This window comes from Musca domestica, unplaced genomic scaffold, assembly GCF_030504385.1.
Source record: "Musca domestica strain aabys unplaced genomic scaffold, Musca_domestica.polishedcontigs.V.1.1 42, whole genome shotgun sequence".
Taxonomy (NCBI): domain Eukaryota; kingdom Metazoa; phylum Arthropoda; class Insecta; order Diptera; family Muscidae; genus Musca; species Musca domestica.
In genome coordinates this window covers 4,903,018-4,922,106 of record NW_026712329.1, presented here as the reverse complement: position 1 = coordinate 4,922,106, position 19,089 = coordinate 4,903,018, and the positions used below count along the sequence as shown (strand labels likewise).

The following is a 19,089-nucleotide window of genomic DNA, read 5'->3' as shown; positions in this document are numbered from 1 at the left end:
TGTAAGCTGGCTCAAGTGATTTTTTGGGCAATAAAAAAATAGAAAATTTCATTTTATGATTTTATTTTGTATTTGAATTGAGGGTAAGATTTTCTTATGTTATGATGTGATTTCATCAGCCTTGACTCGTTTTTGTTGCTTCCATAAACTTGTTGGTTATTATTTAAATTTTTAAGATTCTATATAAGGTTTATATGTGTTATAAAATTAGGATAGGTTTGTGAGCTTTTATGATTTCGTTGTTGTAATAGGCTTTGTCAATTAAATAACCCATACGATTTTAAGGATTTTAGTGCCCTTTTGTTCGTGTTTGGTGTGATGAAAAAAAATAAACATTTTACGCAACATAATTATCTGAGGCGTATATTGGAGTGAATAGGAATTTGGCAAACTCTAAGGGCTGCCCAATTTAGATCACGAACTTTGTCAAAATATTCTTCATCACCTCAAACTTCGATTTTATTCACCAATTCAATTTAAATTTTTTCAAGTGATTGGACGTGAAATCAGAGTCCAATAGTTTCACTACTTTCATCGAAAATTGCCATTGTTTGTCCACGATTTGGTATAGCCTCCATTTTGTTTTCGAATCTCATACCAAACAAGGCCTACTAATTCAATGGGAAATATTATTCGTCAGGAAATGTGAATTTTTAAAAGCATCATTCGTCTCGTCGACAGATATATAACCTTTGTTTGCATTTTTTTGGAAATCCTTGTACATTTGTGGGAGAGGTATATCCCATTTTGACACGGCATCTTAAATTGTAATAACGGATAAGCGAAGTTAAAAAAAATTGACAGAAATTTCATGTTTTTAAAAAATACTATTATTGAACATTTTTTGGGGAAAGTACCAGAAGGAGTAAAGGGATATAAATATTTTTAATAGAAACCCATAATTCGAACTCTTCCCAAAACATATTTATACCCTACAACACTATGTGTTGAGGGTATTATAAGTTTGATTGGGCCAAAAATTATGTAACACCACGAAATATTGATTTCCCACATAGGAAAGTATATATGGATCTTCCTATCTCGCCGAGCTGAGTCGATCTAGCTATGTATGTCCGTCCGTCCGTCTGTCCGTCTGTCCATGTTAATTTGTAATCACTCTACAGGTCGCAATTATGGCCCGATCTTCACGAAATTTAAAATGTAGGTGGGGTTAAGTTCAGAATAGAACCCTATTTCTTTTGGAGAGGATTGCATAATATTTAGGGGTTGAAATGGACCAAAAACTGAAAAATTTGCTGATTTTGCAGTTGCTCTACAGTTCACAATTATAGACCAATCGACGCGGAATTTCGCATGTAGCTAGAGTTTAGGGCGGGGAAGAAGCCTACCAATTTGGGTGGTCATCGGAAAATATTTAGCGGGTAAAATAGACCATATCTTTTTTGTTGAAAAAATTCAAAATTTTTCATTAAACCGCGAATATTTTAAATCGCGGCGAAATCACAAAGCCATGACAAGGTTACTCCTGATCTTTACATTGATGTTAACATCCAACAAACCGGATATATAGCAAAATAAGTGCGATATATATGTCTATCAAAGAAGATATGCTTGAAAGATCTCTTATATGTCGAGAACGGCTGAACTGATTTCGACAGTTCTCATTAATTCAGAATGGCCTCTTGGCAGGAAAGAAAAAACGTCTTAAAAAATCGCATAAAAATATCTCTATAAAGATGAAAATATTGATTTTGTAAAATTTTCTCATATTTTTTCAATTTTGTCATATTTTTGGCATATTTTCATTTTGAATTAAACATTTGGTAATATTTCTACAGCTAACAAAACTAAGTAGTTAGGATATCAGGATATCATATACAGATCGCATTTATGGCCCGATCCTTACGAAATTTTGCATGGGGATAAGATGAGGGTCAGAATAGAAGCCTATTCTTTTTGGAGATGATCGCAATATATCTAGGGGTTGAAATGGACCAAAAAACCAAAATTGTCAGCAGGTCGTAATTATCGCCCGATCCTCACGCACATTTGAATTGGGGTTACCGGACATTGCAAAAGCCAAGCAACTGCGGATGGCCATCCAAAAATATTCAATGTGTGAAGGAGTTTGCCAACTTTTGTAGACAAAATACGAAAATGTCCATTCCAGTGACTTTTTGGAGAATTCACAAATACAGGAAAGACGCACTTCTGACTATTTCGTTAACGCTGATTTCGTGGAAGAATATAGTCAAATGTCTGTATCTCAAAAAAATAAAAAGCCAATAATAAATGTTAATCTTTTGCCACTTCTAAGAGACTATGGGTCTTTGGGAAATATTGGTTCCAGATCTAGGAAGACCATTTACGTGCAACATCTACCAATAAATTTGAAATGAGCAAATTAGTTTAAGTTGCTATTATTCGAAAATTAGAGAACGAAACCTGATGGTTTTCTTTTATTATTTGTCACAATATCTTGTGGAATTCTTTCGAGTATCTCGCCTATATGAACTGTATCGTTTATTATAGTGTTGTAGGGTATTCAACGGTCGGCCCCGCTCGACTGTAGCCTTTGCTTACTTGTTTTTTTAATTTAATTAATCTTGAAATCTCTCAAAGTTCAAAAGCTGTCGAAAAAATCCAAGCCTTTTATTAAGGGATAGGAGTAGAAGATCTTTGGGCATCGGTGTTACTGTTATGTGGGGATTATACAAAATTATATCTGCTCCCAAAGTAGTTTTAATACACATTTTTAGCAAATTCGATTGGAAAATTTGGTCAAGACTCTCGAAATAGATAATATAATAAAACGTGGGCCTACACATATAATTTTTTTAAAGGATGTTTTCTTCTTTCTATAAACTCAAAATATAAAAAAAATTTCTTAATTTAAAAAAATAAAAAATCAGTAAGTTAGGCCGGGCCGAACTCTGAATACCCTCAACCATTTGGAAAGAATTAGGAAATTTTCAAAAAAATAAAATTCATTAACAATTCTGTTAAAATCTTAAAAATATGGATACGATATTGTTAACTTATATAGACAATTCTATTTCAGGGGGTAAAGTACTCACAAAGAACTAATTGTGTTGAATTTCAGACAATTCCATTGAAAAATGTGGCCAAAATCATAAAAATATGGGGGCTATACGATATCGTGGAGCTATATGGATAATTCTCTTCCAGGGGATAAAGTACTCACAAGGAACTACTTGTGTGGATTTTCAGACAATTCCATTGGAAAATGTGGCTAAAATTTTAAAAACACCTAATATCGAAGGTGACGTTATATGGGGATTGTCGATCTATATAGACAATTCTCTTTCAGGGGGTAAAGTACTCACAAGGAATTCCTTGTGTGGAATTTCAGACAATTCCATTGAAAAATGTGGCTTATATCATAAAAATACGAAATATCAGGGGTAACGTTATATGGGGGCTAAACGAAATCATGGACCGATATGGCCCATCTTCGATCTTGACCTGCCTGCAGGCAAAAGACAGACTTGTGCAAAGTCGAAGCTTCCTACCTTAATTAGTTTTGACTGTAGCGTGATTACAACAGACGGACGGACGGACAGGGCTAAATCGTCTTCGAACTTGACCTGCCTGCAGGCAAAAGACAGACTTGTGCAAAGTCGAAGCTTCCTACCTTAATTAGTTTTGACTGTAGCGTGATTACAACAGTGGACGGACAGGGCTAAATCGTCTTAGAATTTCATGCTGATCAAGAATATATATACTTGGTTGGGTCTAAAATTATTATTTCGATGAGTTACAAACGGAATGACGAACTTAATATATCCTCCATACTATGAATGGTGGAGCGTATAAAAATACTTGAAATCGTGATACACCCTTAAATAGGGCTGTACCAAAACGTAAGCCGACATAACCCATATTTTGTACAAATGATACATGTAACCCATACGACCGTATCAAATTGAAAACTTTATCATAAATTTTGGGAAGCGTGCATGACCCATATTTTGTACAAATGATACATGTAACCCATACGACCGTATCATATTTAAAACTTTATCATAAATTTTGAGAAGCGTATAGCAACATACTTGAGGCCCTTTGTGTATTGTAAGGGATAAATTTAGTGGTTCCTTAAAGTGTTTGGCATGGGAACCGAAAACTATTCACTAAGAATTTACCAACCCCTGGATTGCTGTTTCACAATGTCATTACACGCTATTACGCATGGTCCTCCGTATAACAGTACTAGCGATTTAAGAATCTTGAAAGTTGCGGAAGTATTTTCAGAGGGTATGAATCCTTTTCTTTCCTCCTTATGTTCAATTCGCTCTGCCATTTTGTGTAATCCACATATTGCAGTAACTATTTATATTCGATATTTTACTGATTGCAGCCTATGTTATCCTATTATGCCAAGATACCATTCGAAATAGTGTGAATTGTTAAAATTAGGCAGGCGTTCTTGAGGCATAAATTCATTTTATAATCTGTTGCCAAAATTAATTGTTAATAAGTCTAAAATCTAATTAGATTAACTTTGATTGGGAAGTAAAAGTCGATTTTCGATTTTAAATTTTTTTACTGAAGACAAAAATCTTTTAATTTTGAAAGTTGAATTTTGTTCTCGTCTCTGTATCCCTTATTTAGAAAATTTTTATCCGTAGATCAATACATATTCTATAAAAATGTAAAAGCTCCTTTATTAAAAGATTTTTAAGATAAGATTTCGAAATTTTCTTCAAGAAATTTTGTGAAAGGTTTAAATATGTTCTTTCAAATCTATAGATCATATTTAAGATAAGATTTTTTGGTAAGATTTCCTAATTTCCTTCAAGAGATTTCGTGAAAGTTTTTAATGTTTTCTTTCAAATCTATAGATCCCATTTAAGGAAAGACTACAGAAGTCTACAATATCCTCTGCTGCTGTTCTATAAATTTCCATCACACCAAATGAAAGCCCGTTTTCTTGATTTTATGGCTTCTAAAATTTGTTACAACTTTATGTGTTCTCTTCAGGATTCCAATATTTAATATTTTCAAGTTGTGGTCCTCCCTGTGTCTGTGTAATTGTGTGTGTTCAGTATTTTATTCCCTAACGTAAAAATACTTAAGTAACTACTTGCATTTCGTTTATTTTGTGGTTTGTTTCCTTAGGCTTAGGATTAGACTTTTTGTATGTAGGCGAATGTTTGTTGTTCCTCGGCTTTACTTCCTCCCGAACTGTTTACGATACAATATTTTTATAGTAGGATGGTTTCTTTTGATTCTCTTTGATGACATAGAATCCCTTCGGTTTGCCATTACCCGAAAAGTATTTATTGAAGCTATTCTTGTTGACGGTATTGGCCGGGGCATAGTACGAGGGCGATTTGCGTTTTAGGGACTTTTTATAGCTCATCATTGAGTCGTGATGATGGTGATGATAAGACTTCTCGATCGACTCATTCTCCCACGGTTTGGACCAGGTGGGTATGTTGTGGATATCAATCAATTGCTGGACTTTATGTGGCTCCACATTGGCCACACTGGGAAAACGCTGTTGTTTCTCTTCGAGTATTTTCTTAATTACCGGCAAATTCCAGTGGTAGATGCGTCCGGGTTTACCATTCGAATTGAAGGGGAAGGAGACCTAAAAAGAAAACCAAAAATCAACTTAGATCATATAAATAAAACAAAGTCAACAACGATTCATGAAAAAAGAGAGAAGAGAGATTTTTGGAAATGAATATTTTGTCCAAATGGTATGTCTGAATAAGTGCAGGCATGATAATATTGTTGCCATTTACATGATGTTTAAAATTTATTATGTTCGAGTTCAAATGCTAATTAGCAACATATTTTATTGTTGTTGTTGCTACTGATGTTGTTTTTAATTTCCCCTTAAGCTTTCGTTGCACAATCACAAATGCCACCACCATCATTATCATCATCTGCAAACAAGGATATAGCAATCACTTGCGGCATTTGTGTGCGCATCATACGCTTGAATGCATTCCTTCCCCCAGTCACCTCCCCTCTCTATAAATGACCAGAATAAATGCTGCTGCATTTTTTTTCAATTTTGGCATATTGACGCAGTGGTGTTACAAATTTTAATTAAAGCTGTCCAATGATAAACATCAAAACAGCATTCATTGGAATTTATGGGGACACCAATCGAAGCTACCAAACGTCATTTGTTGTGACTTATTTTGTGCACATGCTTCAACAGCCAATGGTAGTTATCTTGAATTTTGATTTTACAACAACTGGACCAATATCGATCATCTGAAGTCAATTACAAGTTGGCGAATACATTTTGCAGATAACAGTAAGGGAAATTAATTGAAGCTAAATTTAGAAGAGGAGGAAGAATAAAGTGAAGAATGATAAATGAGGCACATTTTGACCATATCAAAGGTAAATATAAAAAGGTGAAATAAAAATCTGCAACAAAGGCAAATGCCATAATGTTTACATTTTTTTAATTTTATTGAATGAAAGCCATTTCGAATAAGTTTAGATTTGTTCGAATTGGTCAACTTTGGCACAAATTATGGCCTTCAAACGGCCAATGAAAACGTCACAAGCTGCCCGAATGTTGCTCTGCGGTATTTTGGCCTATTCCCGGCGAAGCGCTTGGCTGAGTTGATCGACATTATGGTATTTTTTAGTGCCAACCTTGCTTTCCAAAATACTCCAGACACAATAGTCCAACGGATTGGTATCCGGAGATTTTGGTGGTCATTGTGCGCTGGAATTGAAGCGAGGAATCTCATTTTGTAACCATTCGTGGGTGGCGCGTCCCGAGTGCGATGGTGCTGATTCCTGTTGGAATGTCCAAGGTGTGCGGCCAAAATGTTTGCGTGCCTAGAATATTTTCGCGTTAATATTCAGCATTTATTCTGATGCCACGGTCGATTAATACGAGTCGAGAGCGACCATCGGCTGTTGTGGCGGCCCTCACCATCACCATGGTCGGCGCTTAAGTTCTGGTGCTCAACCGAAGGTGCACATTTTCAGCTAACCTCTTTGGCAAGTAAACACGAGCATTTTGTTTGTTTACAAACTGCTGGACAACGAATGTTTTCTTATCGGAGAAAACCAAATTCGGCAGTTCACCACTTTCGCTCAAGCAAAGCAACTCTTTAGCTCTTTTGAGTCTACTTTCTTTCTGTTGCGGTGTAAGTTCTTGCACTTTTTGGAATTTCAATGGCTTTACCCCGAGCTCGTTTTTCAATATTTGCCGAATGGAATATTGTGATATGTTCAGCTCATGAGCCATTTTTCGGCTACTGCGACGCGGGTTTCGATCAAATCGATTCTTTACTTTTCGAACCATTTCTACTGATGTTGCTGTTTTCTTCCGTCCACTTTCTTGACGTCGGGCTACGCTAGCAGTATTACGGTAACGAGCGATGATAGAAGACACAAAAGATTTATTCTCATTTAAATGCTGGATTGCTCTAACGGTGGTGGTTTTCCAGCCAAATATAAAGAAATCACACTATCACGCTTAAAATCCACCAGGAATAACTTTTTTTTTTGAAAATTCGCACCAAAATGCTTTTGTACGATTGTAAACAATATAGTGAGCTATCAGTGGAATAATTTTAACAGCTATCGGACGAATGGTTTGGAAATGAAGTTGGTTGCAGTTTTTTCATCTCACCATGTAGTCCTAATCCCAAGAATCATTGGTCTAGGGTCTTCGCCATATTTTCCAATAGATATGGTTTGTTTTCTTTTCTTTTTCGTAATAGATTTCTATTTTCAGCTCTAATTTAATAATCTTATGCATTTGTATGTTTTTGGTCAATTTTATCTGTGATATAATGGCATGCAGGCTAACGAGACAATTCTTGCCAAATGAAAACGTAACAGAAGCTTGAAATGTCATTACGCCATCTATTGGAAGAATTGAAACCTTATTTATTTTTTTCAACATAAATATCAAAAACTCATATAAGACGCGATTTATTGACATACTAGCTGAACCCGGTGCGCTTCGCTACCCCTTTTGATTTTATATGCATTCAAAATTTTATTTACGAATATATCTATATATATATATAAATGTAAGTTGTGTTAGTTACTACGCTTATAACTTAAGAACCGCTGGACTGATTTTAACGATTCACACAAATTCGGAGTTGTCTCCTCTCCGAAAAGGATAATATCCAAAAAAATCGCGTAAAAATGTGATATATTAACATTTTCATTGTGACTTTTCAAATGTACAATAGTAATGTTTTATTTTGCATGATTTTTTTCCATTTTGACTTACTTTTTTCTAACGTACATTTGTAGTGTTTTTATATTTTATTTTTGAATTCGAATATTAATACCAATTTATTTAATTGACTTGATTTCTTGAGAACTGAAATTGATGGCGGGTTACATGGAAGTGTAGTACCGAATTATGTGGTGGCGAACGGAATAGATGATATTGAAATAATTGAACGCGGTCACACCAAAGTTAAAAGATAATTACTTTTTAAAAATCGCTAAAAAAATCATGAAAAAGAGATCTCATTGCAAAAATTCTCAAATCTGGAAAAAATCAAAAAAATTTTCAATGGAATCGAATTTTAAAGTAATAGTATATTCTATTGACAAACTTTGTAAGGATCTTTAAACATTTGCTGTAAAAATCAGCGAACAAGTTGAAGATTTTTTCAATTTGTTATTCTATTTTTGTCATTTTTTTTTTCAATTTGTATTATCATATTGAATTCAGTGGGTTTTTTGCGAACAAAATAAAGAATAATTTTTCACTAAAAAAATGAAATAAGTGCGAAATAGAATGTTAACTGACATCTATCCTTTCAACTCCAGGGCCTACATCGTGGTTCAGCTGGAAGATGCGAACACATTTAAACAAACAAAAATGACCGAAAAAGCTTAATGGGGCTCATTTCAAAGCGTGACAATGATCCGTCCAATGAGAGCTCAAAATGCAAAATTCTTTGGGAGAATAATCAGTAAAATACCAAATATAAAAGGTGCAAAATAGTAGAGCGAATGGGACTTTTAGTAAAAAAAGGTTTTATATCCTTCCAGAAATTCTTCCCAAACATTCAAAAAACTAAAATCACTTTTGCAGGTCTTTATATCGATATTAACTCACGGATAAGGGAATAACCCGATTTCATATTTATATAACCATCTATGATTTAAGCTATTTTTGGGGTCTTGGCCACTTTTTTCATTTTTTGGCCCTTATTTGACATTTTTTTTCCAAGGGGGTAGAGAACCTCTTCGCATAAAATTTGAAATTTTCACATTGGAGTATCCCCAAGTCCTCTTTCACATCTAATGTGTGGTCAGAAAAGAAAATTTTGTATTCTATTGAATTTGTAACCCCCAAGAGAATATTGGTTGGGAACGTAGATTTGGGATGTGCATCTATATGAAATAAATTGTGGAAACATGAACAAATTACTAATATAAGAAAGTAGCACGGGACCGAATATTTGTTGAATCATCATTGAATTATAGAGTAGAAGAAAGTTTTTAATGTATGTCGATGTTTCGGAGTAGTGCCCATATAAAGAAGGTACTTCCTAATTTAACCATATTTCAAAGAATTTGGCTAATAATGTGTATTAGGGGGGTGAAAACCTTACACTAAAATTTCGACATATCTACAAATTTTAGAATTTTCTCCATGTAATAATACCCTCTTAAGTCAACCTTTTGGCGGACAAACAGACCGACATGGTTAGGGCGACTTATGAGGACTCTAATGCACAATCTAAGGTGCTAATGGGTTTAAAAAAGTAATTAACTTTGGCTATTCTTAAATCATTCAGCCCTCAATTATGTAGTATACAAATTACGGTAAATTCCAAAGAAAGATTGAAAGATTTTGCTACGATTTTTACCATATTAAAAATTAATTTGATCCCTTATATGGCGATAAGTTTGATATATACTTTTTAATAGATTTGTATAGCACATCCACACAAATGGGTACAGGTATTTTAAAACACTTTAAATCGACATGTACGTGAACACTTATATCAGTCATATCTGTGAATAATTATGCTTGGGAAAATATGCATAATAGACAAAAACTACGGGCCGGCAACGCGGACCGGGCCAGCTAGTGTTGGATAAAGAAAAACAAATTTAAAAATTAAAAAAAAATATATTGCACTAATTTAATGCGTTAATAAACAAAATCATTTCATATTTTATATGCACCAAACACGATATATATGACCGATTCCAATGAAATTCAGAATGTGTGGTGGAATTTGGTTATAATAATAAATGTGATAAATTAATTGGAAATTAATGAAGATTTGGATATAGCTCCCATATATATATTCTCGGCCGATTTCACATATTTGACGCAAATATGTGCGGTCATATATATCGTGTTTGGTGCATAATATGTATGAAATCGACCTCAATTGATTTCAATATAATTTGGCAATTTTTTCTGGTGCCAGATTTTGTCTCTCTCGCTTTGGGTGCAGCAAATATGTGAAATCGGCTGAGTATATATATGGGAGCTTTAATCACATCTGAGCGTATTTAAATATAATTTGTCAAATTTATTTTTGTACCAAATTTAGCCACTCATGCCGAATTTCTTTGGAATCGGAAATACGTATCGTGTTTTGTGCATCAAATATGTGAAATCGGCGGAAAATATATATGGGAGCTATATCCAAATCTGAACCGATTTTAATATAATTTGACTAATTTATTTTCTAATCAAAATCCCGTTACATATTCCAAATTTCTTTGGAATCGAACATACATATCGTGTATGGTGCATAAAATACATGAAATCGGTCGAAAATATATATGAGAGCTATATCCAAATCTGAACCGATTTTAATATAATTTGACAAATGTATATTTGTTTTAATTTCCGCTACACATTCCAAATTTCATTGAAATTAGAGATACATAGCGTGTTTGGTGCATCAAATACATGAAATCGGTCGAAAATAAATATGGGAGCTATATCCAAATCTGAACCGATTTCAATATAATTTGGGAAATCAATTTTTTAGATAAAATATATCACACGTTTCAAATTTCATTGAAATTGGGGATACATAGCGTGTTTGGTGCATCAAATGCTTGAAATCGACCGAAAATATATATGGGAGCTATATCCAAATCTGAACCGATTTCAATATAATTTGACAAATTTATTTTCGGATTAAATCCCGTCACACATTCCAAATTTCATTGGAATCGAACATTCATATTGTGTTTGAGGCATCAAATGAACGAAATCGGTCGAAAATATATATGGGAGCTATATCTAAATCTGAACCGATTACAATATAATTTAACAAACTTATTTTTGTTCCAAATTCCGTTACGTATTCCAAATTTGGAGACTGTATCTTCAACCAATCAATAGATATGTGCATATAAAATCTAAATTGTTGGGAGGTACCTCCGATTCTGATGCTATATCTCCAGTTCCAAGTGGAAATTCAAAAATGTATATAGCCTATGTTACTTTCAGGCGATGTTGCAGTATATATGGACATTTTCAGGAAAATCTATTCAGCGGTTTTCGAGTCCATAAATTACAAACATACAAACATTTTCCTCTTTTATAGATATAGATTTATAAATAATTCGAAGAACGTGAAATTATAAGATTTTATTCTTTTGATGTTTCCATTTTTAAAAGTAACAACATCTGGTGCAATGTCATGTTGGGTGGCATGTTTATGTGTATTAAACAAGCAACAAGATGACAGTCGTATTTTCATGTCAGTCATTTGTCCGATTCCTTTTATGATGATAATTATTGTGGCTTTTATGGCTGATCTGTTGAGTTGAGTTGGGTTGGTTTTCCAGCTGCATGTTTCGCTTCGATGTTTCAATTAACTGATTTAATGATTTATGAAACGATTTCTTCAGAAGTTTATGACCGTGTTTTAATTAACATAGAATTTAATGAGGGGAATTAACGACAATTTTCATTAGAATAATGAATGTGAATTATGATTGAAAGAGTTTTGAACATTTTTACAGGAGATATAGACGACAATTCCAGGAATAATGATTTGGATAATTTCGATTATCCATCATGAGAACAGTCTTTACACTTTACATATAAATGCCATCTTTCGCAGAGGCGTACATATGGGGTGCATGTGGCCCGGACCTCCTCCGAAATGGCTACTATTCTGATATTTTTGTACCTTTTGCATGGAAAATAAAGGTCAATGAAATTTTTGCGAAAGGCATTTCTGAGTACGACCGTGGTATTTAAAAGAGGTTCCACCATGATTTGAACCAAAATAAAGTTTATGAAACCGGTAGCATTTGAACATTAGCAACAATTAATCCTTAGGAATTATTCCATTAATTATCAGCGTAAATTTAAGTCTAACTACGTAATGATATAATGGAATACAGGCACAGTATCGGATACGTTTATTATTACTCATTTTAAAAAATATCAAAGTCTCATTGGTTTGTCTAGCACATATAATAGAGTAACTTTAACAATAGAGGAGATGGCCCAATGTAGATGACCCTATTTCCCGATTTCATATTTATATAACCATCTATGATTTAAGCTATTTTTGGGGTCTTGGCCACTTTTTTCATTTTTTGGCCCTTATTTGACATTTTTTTTCCAAGGGGGTAGAGAACCTCTTCGCATAAAATTTGAAATTTTCACATTGGAGTATCCCCAAGTCCTCTTTCACATCTAATGTGTGGTCAGAAAAGAAAATTTTGTATTCTATTGAATTTGTAACCCCCAAGAGAATATTGGTTGGGAACGTAGATTTGGGATGTGCATCTATATGAAATAAATTGTGGAAACATGAACAAATTACTAATATAAGAAAGTAGCACGGGACCGAATATTTGTTGAATCATCATTGAATTATAGAGTAGAAGAAAGTTTTTAATGTATGTCGATGTTTCGGAGTAGTGCCCATATAAAGAAGGTACTTCCTAATTTAACCATATTTCAAAGAATTTGGCTAATAATGTGTATTAGGGGGGTGAAAACCTTACACTAAAATTTCGACATATCTACAAATTTTAGAATTTTCTCCATGTAATAATACCCTCTTAAGTCAACCTTTTGGCGGACAAACAGACCGACATGGTTAGGGCGACTTATGAGGACTCTAATGCACAATCTAAGGTGCTAATGGGTTTAAAAAAGTAATTAACTTTGGCTATTCTTAAATCATTCAGCCCTCAATTATGTAGTATACAAATTACGGTAAATTCCAAAGAAAGATTGAAAGATTTTGCTACGATTTTTACCATATTAAAAATTAATTTGATCCCTTATATGGCGATAAGTTTGATATATACTTTTTAATAGATTTGTATAGCACATCCACACAAATGGGTACAGGTATTTTAAAACACTTTAAATCGACATGTACGTGAACACTTATATCAGTCATATCTGTGAATAATTATGCTTGGGAAAATATGCATAATAGACAAAAACTACGGGCCGGCAACGCGGACCGGGCCAGCTAGTGTTGGATAAAGAAAAACAAATTTAAAAATTAAAAAAAAATATATTGCACTAATTTAATGCGTTAATAAACAAAATCATTTCATATTTTATATGCACCAAACACGATATATATGACCGATTCCAATGAAATTCAGAATGTGTGGTGGAATTTGGTTATAATAATAAATGTGATAAATTAATTGGAAATTAATGAAGATTTGGATATAGCTCCCATATATATTCTCGGCCGATTTCACATATTTGACGCAAATATGTGCGGTCATATATATCGTGTTTGGTGCATAATATGTATGAAATCGACCTCAATTGATTTCAATATAATTTGGCAATTTTTTCTGGTGCCAGATTTTGTCTCTCTCGCTTTGGGTGCAGCAAATATGTGAAATCGGCTGAGTATATATATGGGAGCTTTAATCACATCTGAGCGTATTTAAATATAATTTGTCAAATTTATTTTTGTACCAAATTTAGCCACTCATGCCGAATTTCTTTGGAATCGGAAATACGTATCGTGTTTTGTGCATCAAATATGTGAAATCGGCGGAAAATATATATGGGAGCTATATCCAAATCTGAACCGATTTTAATATAATTTGACTAATTTATTTTCTAATCAAAATCCCGTTACATATTCCAAATTTCTTTGGAATCGAACATACATATCGTGTATGGTGCATAAAATACATGAAATCGGTCGAAAATATATATGAGAGCTATATCCAAATCTGAACCGATTTTAATATAATTTGACAAATGTATATTTGTTTTAATTTCCGCTACACATTCCAAATTTCATTGAAATTAGAGATACATAGCGTGTTTGGTGCATCAAATACATGAAATCGGTCGAAAATAAATATGGGAGCTATATCCAAATCTGAACCGATTTCAATATAATTTGGGAAATCAATTTTTTAGATAAAATATATCACACGTTTCAAATTTCATTGAAATTGGGGATACATAGCGTGTTTGGTGCATCAAATGCTTGAAATCGACCGAAAATATATATGGGAGCTATATCCAAATCTGAACCGATTTCAATATAATTTGACAAATTTATTTTCGGATTAAATCCCGTCACACATTCCAAATTTCATTGGAATCGAACATTCATATTGTGTTTGAGGCATCAAATGAACGAAATCGGTCGAAAATATATATGGGAGCTATATCTAAATCTGAACCGATTACAATATAATTTAACAAACTTATTTTTGTTCCAAATTCCGTTACGTATTCCAAATTTGGAGACTGTATCTTCAACCAATCAATAGATATGTGCATATAAAATCTAAATTGTTGGGAGGTACCTCCGATTCTGATGCTATATCTCCAGTTCCAAGTGGAAATTCAAAAATGTATATAGCCTATGTTACTTTCAGGCGATGTTGCAGTATATATGGACATTTTCAGGAAAATCTATTCAGCGGTTTTCGAGTCCATAAATTACAAACATACAAACATTTTCCTCTTTTATAGATATAGATTTATAAATAATTCGAAGAACGTGAAATTATAAGATTTTATTCTTTTGATGTTTCCATTTTTAAAAGTAACAACATCTGGTGCAATGTCATGTTGGGTGGCATGTTTATGTGTATTAAACAAGCAACAAGATGACAGTCGTATTTTCATGTCAGTCATTTGTCCGATTCCTTTTATGATGATAATTATTGTGGCTTTTATGGCTGATCTGTTGAGTTGAGTTGGGTTGGTTTTCCAGCTGCATGTTTCGCTTCGATGTTTCAATTAACTGATTTAATGATTTATGAAACGATTTCTTCAGAAGTTTATGACCGTGTTTTAATTAACATAGAATTTAATGAGGGGAATTAACGACAATTTTCATTAGAATAATGAATGTGAATTATGATTGAAAGAGTTTTGAACATTTTTACAGGAGATATAGACGACAATTCCAGGAATAATGATTTGGATAATTTCGATTATCCATCATGAGAACAGTCTTTACACTTTACATATAAATGCCATCTTTCGCAGAGGCGTACATATGGGGTGCATGTGGCCCGGACCTCCTCCGAAATGGCTACTATTCTGATATTTTTGTACCTTTTGCATGGAAAATAAAGGTCAATGAAATTTTTGCGAAAGGCATTTCTGAGTACGACCGTGGTATTTAAAAGAGGTTCCACCATGATTTGAACCAAAATAAAGTTTATGAAACCGGTAGCATTTGAACATTAGCAACAATTAATCCTTAGGAATTATTCCATTAATTATCAGCGTAAATTTAAGTCTAACTACGTAATGATATAATGGAATACAGGCACAGTATCGGATACGTTTATTATTACTCATTTTAAAAAATATCAAAGTCTCATTGGTTTGTCTAGCACATATAATAGAGTAACTTTAACAATAGAGGAGATGGCCCAATGTAGATGACCCTATTTCCCGATTTCATATTTATATAACCATCTATGATTTAAGCTATTTTTGGGGTCTTGGCCACTTTTTTCATTTTTTGGCCCTTATTTGACATTTTTTTTCCAAGGGGGTAGAGAACCTCTTCGCATAAAATTTGAAATTTTCACATTGGAGTATCCCCAAGTCCTCTTTCACATCTAATGTGTGGTCAGAAAAGAAAATTTTGTATTCTATTGAATTTGTAACCCCCAAGAGAATATTGGTTGGGAACGTAGATTTGGGATGTGCATCTATATGAAATAAATTGTGGAAACATGAACAAATTACTAATATAAGAAAGTAGCACGGGACCGAATATTTGTTGAATCATCATTGAATTATAGAGTAGAAGAAAGTTTTTAATGTATGTCGATGTTTCGGAGTAGTGCCCATATAAAGAAGGTACTTCCTAATTTAACCATATTTCAAAGAATTTGGCTAATAATGTGTATTAGGGGGGTGAAAACCTTACACTAAAATTTCGACATATCTACAAATTTTAGAATTTTCTCCATGTAATAATACCCTCTTAAGTCAACCTTTTGGCGGACAAACAGACCGACATGGTTAGGGCGACTTATGAGGACTCTAATGCACAATCTAAGGTGCTAATGGGTTTAAAAAAGTAATTAACTTTGGCTATTCTTAAATCATTCAGCCCTCAATTATGTAGTATACAAATTACGGTAAATTCCAAAGAAAGATTGAAAGATTTTGCTACGATTTTTACCATATTAAAAATTAATTTGATCCCTTATATGGCGATAAGTTTGATATATACTTTTTAATAGATTTGTATAGCACATCCACACAAATGGGTACAGGTATTTTAAAACACTTTAAATCGACATGTACGTGAACACTTATATCAGTCATATCTGTGAATAATTATGCTTGGGAAAATATGCATAATAGACAAAAACTACGGGCCGGCAACGCGGACCGGGCCAGCTAGTGTTGGATAAAGAAAAACAAATTTAAAAATTAAAAAAAAATATATTGCACTAATTTAATGCGTTAATAAACAAAATCATTTCATATTTTATATGCACCAAACACGATATATATGACCGATTCCAATGAAATTCAGAATGTGTGGTGGAATTTGGTTATAATAATAAATGTGATAAATTAATTGGAAATTAATGAAGATTTGGATATAGCTCCCATATATATATTCTCGGCCGATTTCACATATTTGACGCAAATATGTGCGGTCATATATATCGTGTTTGGTGCATAATATGTATGAAATCGACCTCAATTGATTTCAATATAATTTGGCAATTTTTTCTGGTGCCAGATTTTGTCTCTCTCGCTTTGGGTGCAGCAAATATGTGAAATCGGCTGAGTATATATATGGGAGCTTTAATCACATCTGAGCGTATTTAAATATAATTTGTCAAATTTATTTTTGTACCAAATTTAGCCACTCATGCCGAATTTCTTTGGAATCGGAAATACGTATCGTGTTTTGTGCATCAAATATGTGAAATCGGCGGAAAATATATATGGGAGCTATATCCAAATCTGAACCGATTTTAATATAATTTGACTAATTTATTTTCTAATCAAAATCCCGTTACATATTCCAAATTTCTTTGGAATCGAACATACATATCGTGTATGGTGCATAAAATACATGAAATCGGTCGAAAATATATATGAGAGCTATATCCAAATCTGAACCGATTTTAATATAATTTGACAAATGTATATTTGTTTTAATTTCCGCTACACATTCCAAATTTCATTGAAATTAGAGATACATAGCGTGTTTGGTGCATCAAATACATGAAATCGGTCGAAAATAAATATGGGAGCTATATCCAAATCTGAACCGATTTCAATATAATTTGGGAAATCAATTTTTTAGATAAAATATATCACACGTTTCAAATTTCATTGAAATTGGGGATACATAGCGTGTTTGGTGCATCAAATGCTTGAAATCGACCGAAAATATATATGGGAGCTATATCCAAATCTGAACCGATTTCAATATAATTTGACAAATTTATTTTCGGATTAAATCCCGTCACACATTCCAAATTTCATTGGAATCGAACATTCATATTGTGTTTGAGGCATCAAATGAACGAAATCGGTCGAAAATATATATGGGAGCTATATCTAAATCTGAACCGATTACAATATAATTTAACAAACTTATTTTTGTTCCAAATTCCGTTACGTATTCCAAATTTGGAGACTGTATCTTCAACCAATCAATAGATATGTGCATATAAAATCTAAATTGTTGGGAGGTACCTCCGATTCTGATGCTATATCTCCAGTTCCAAGTGGAAATTCAAAAATGTATATAGCCTATGTTACTTTCAGGCGATGTTGCAGTATATATGGACATTTTCAGGAAAATCTATTCAGCGGTTTTCGAGTCCATAAATTACAAACATACAAACATTTTCCTCTTTTATAGATATAGATTTATAAATAATTCGAAGAACGTGAAATTATAAGATTTTATTCTTTTGATGTTTCCATTTTTAAAAGTAACAACATCTGGTGCAATGTCATGTTGGGTGGCATGTTTATGTGTATTAAACAAGCAACAAGATGACAGTCGTATTTTCATGTCAGTCATTTGTCCGATTCCTTTTATGATGATAATTATTGTGGCTTTTATGGCTGATCTGTTGAGTTGAGTTGGGTTGGTTTTCCAGCTGCATGTTTCGCTTCGATGTTTCAATTAACTGATTTAATGATTTATGAAACGATTTCTTCAGAAGTTTATGACCGTGTTTTAATTAACATAGAATTTAATGAGGGGAATTAACGACAATTTTCATTAGAATAATGAATGTGAATTATGATTGAAAGAGTTTTGAACATTTTTACAGGAGATATAGACGACAATTCCAGGAATAATGATTTGGATAATTTCGATTATCCATCATGAGAACAGTCTTTACACTTTACATATAAATGCCATCTTTCGCAGAGGCGTACATATGGGGTGCATGTGGCCCGGACCTCCTCCGAAATGGCTACTATTCTGATATTTTTGTACCTTTTGCATGGAAAATAAAGGTCAATGAAATTTTTGCGAAAGGCATTTCTGAGTACGACCGTGGTATTTAAAAGAGGTTCCACCATGATTTGAACCAAAATAAAGTTTATGAAACCGGTAGCATTTGAACATTAGCAACAATTAATCCTTAGGAATTATTCCATTAATTATCAGCGTAAATTTAAGTCTAACTACGTAA

The 19,089-nt window shown here is 33.2% G+C and overlaps 1 protein-coding gene across 6 annotated transcripts in view; it reads right to left on the bottom strand.

The window, feature by feature from the left end:
- Window positions 1-3,043: 3,043 nt before the first annotated feature.
- Window positions 3,044-19,089, bottom strand: part of LOC101899374 (uncharacterized) — a 75,419-nt gene continuing 59,373 nt past the window's right edge. For all 6 annotated transcript variants that reach the window (XM_059127094.1, XM_059127091.1, XM_059127093.1 and 3 more), the window contains exon 5: window positions 3,044-5,578. In XM_059127094.1, coding sequence (XP_058983077.1) covers window positions 5,174-5,578 — 405 coding nt within the window. In that variant the 3' untranslated portion in view covers window positions 3,044-5,173. The remainder of the gene's footprint in view (window positions 5,579-19,089) is intronic.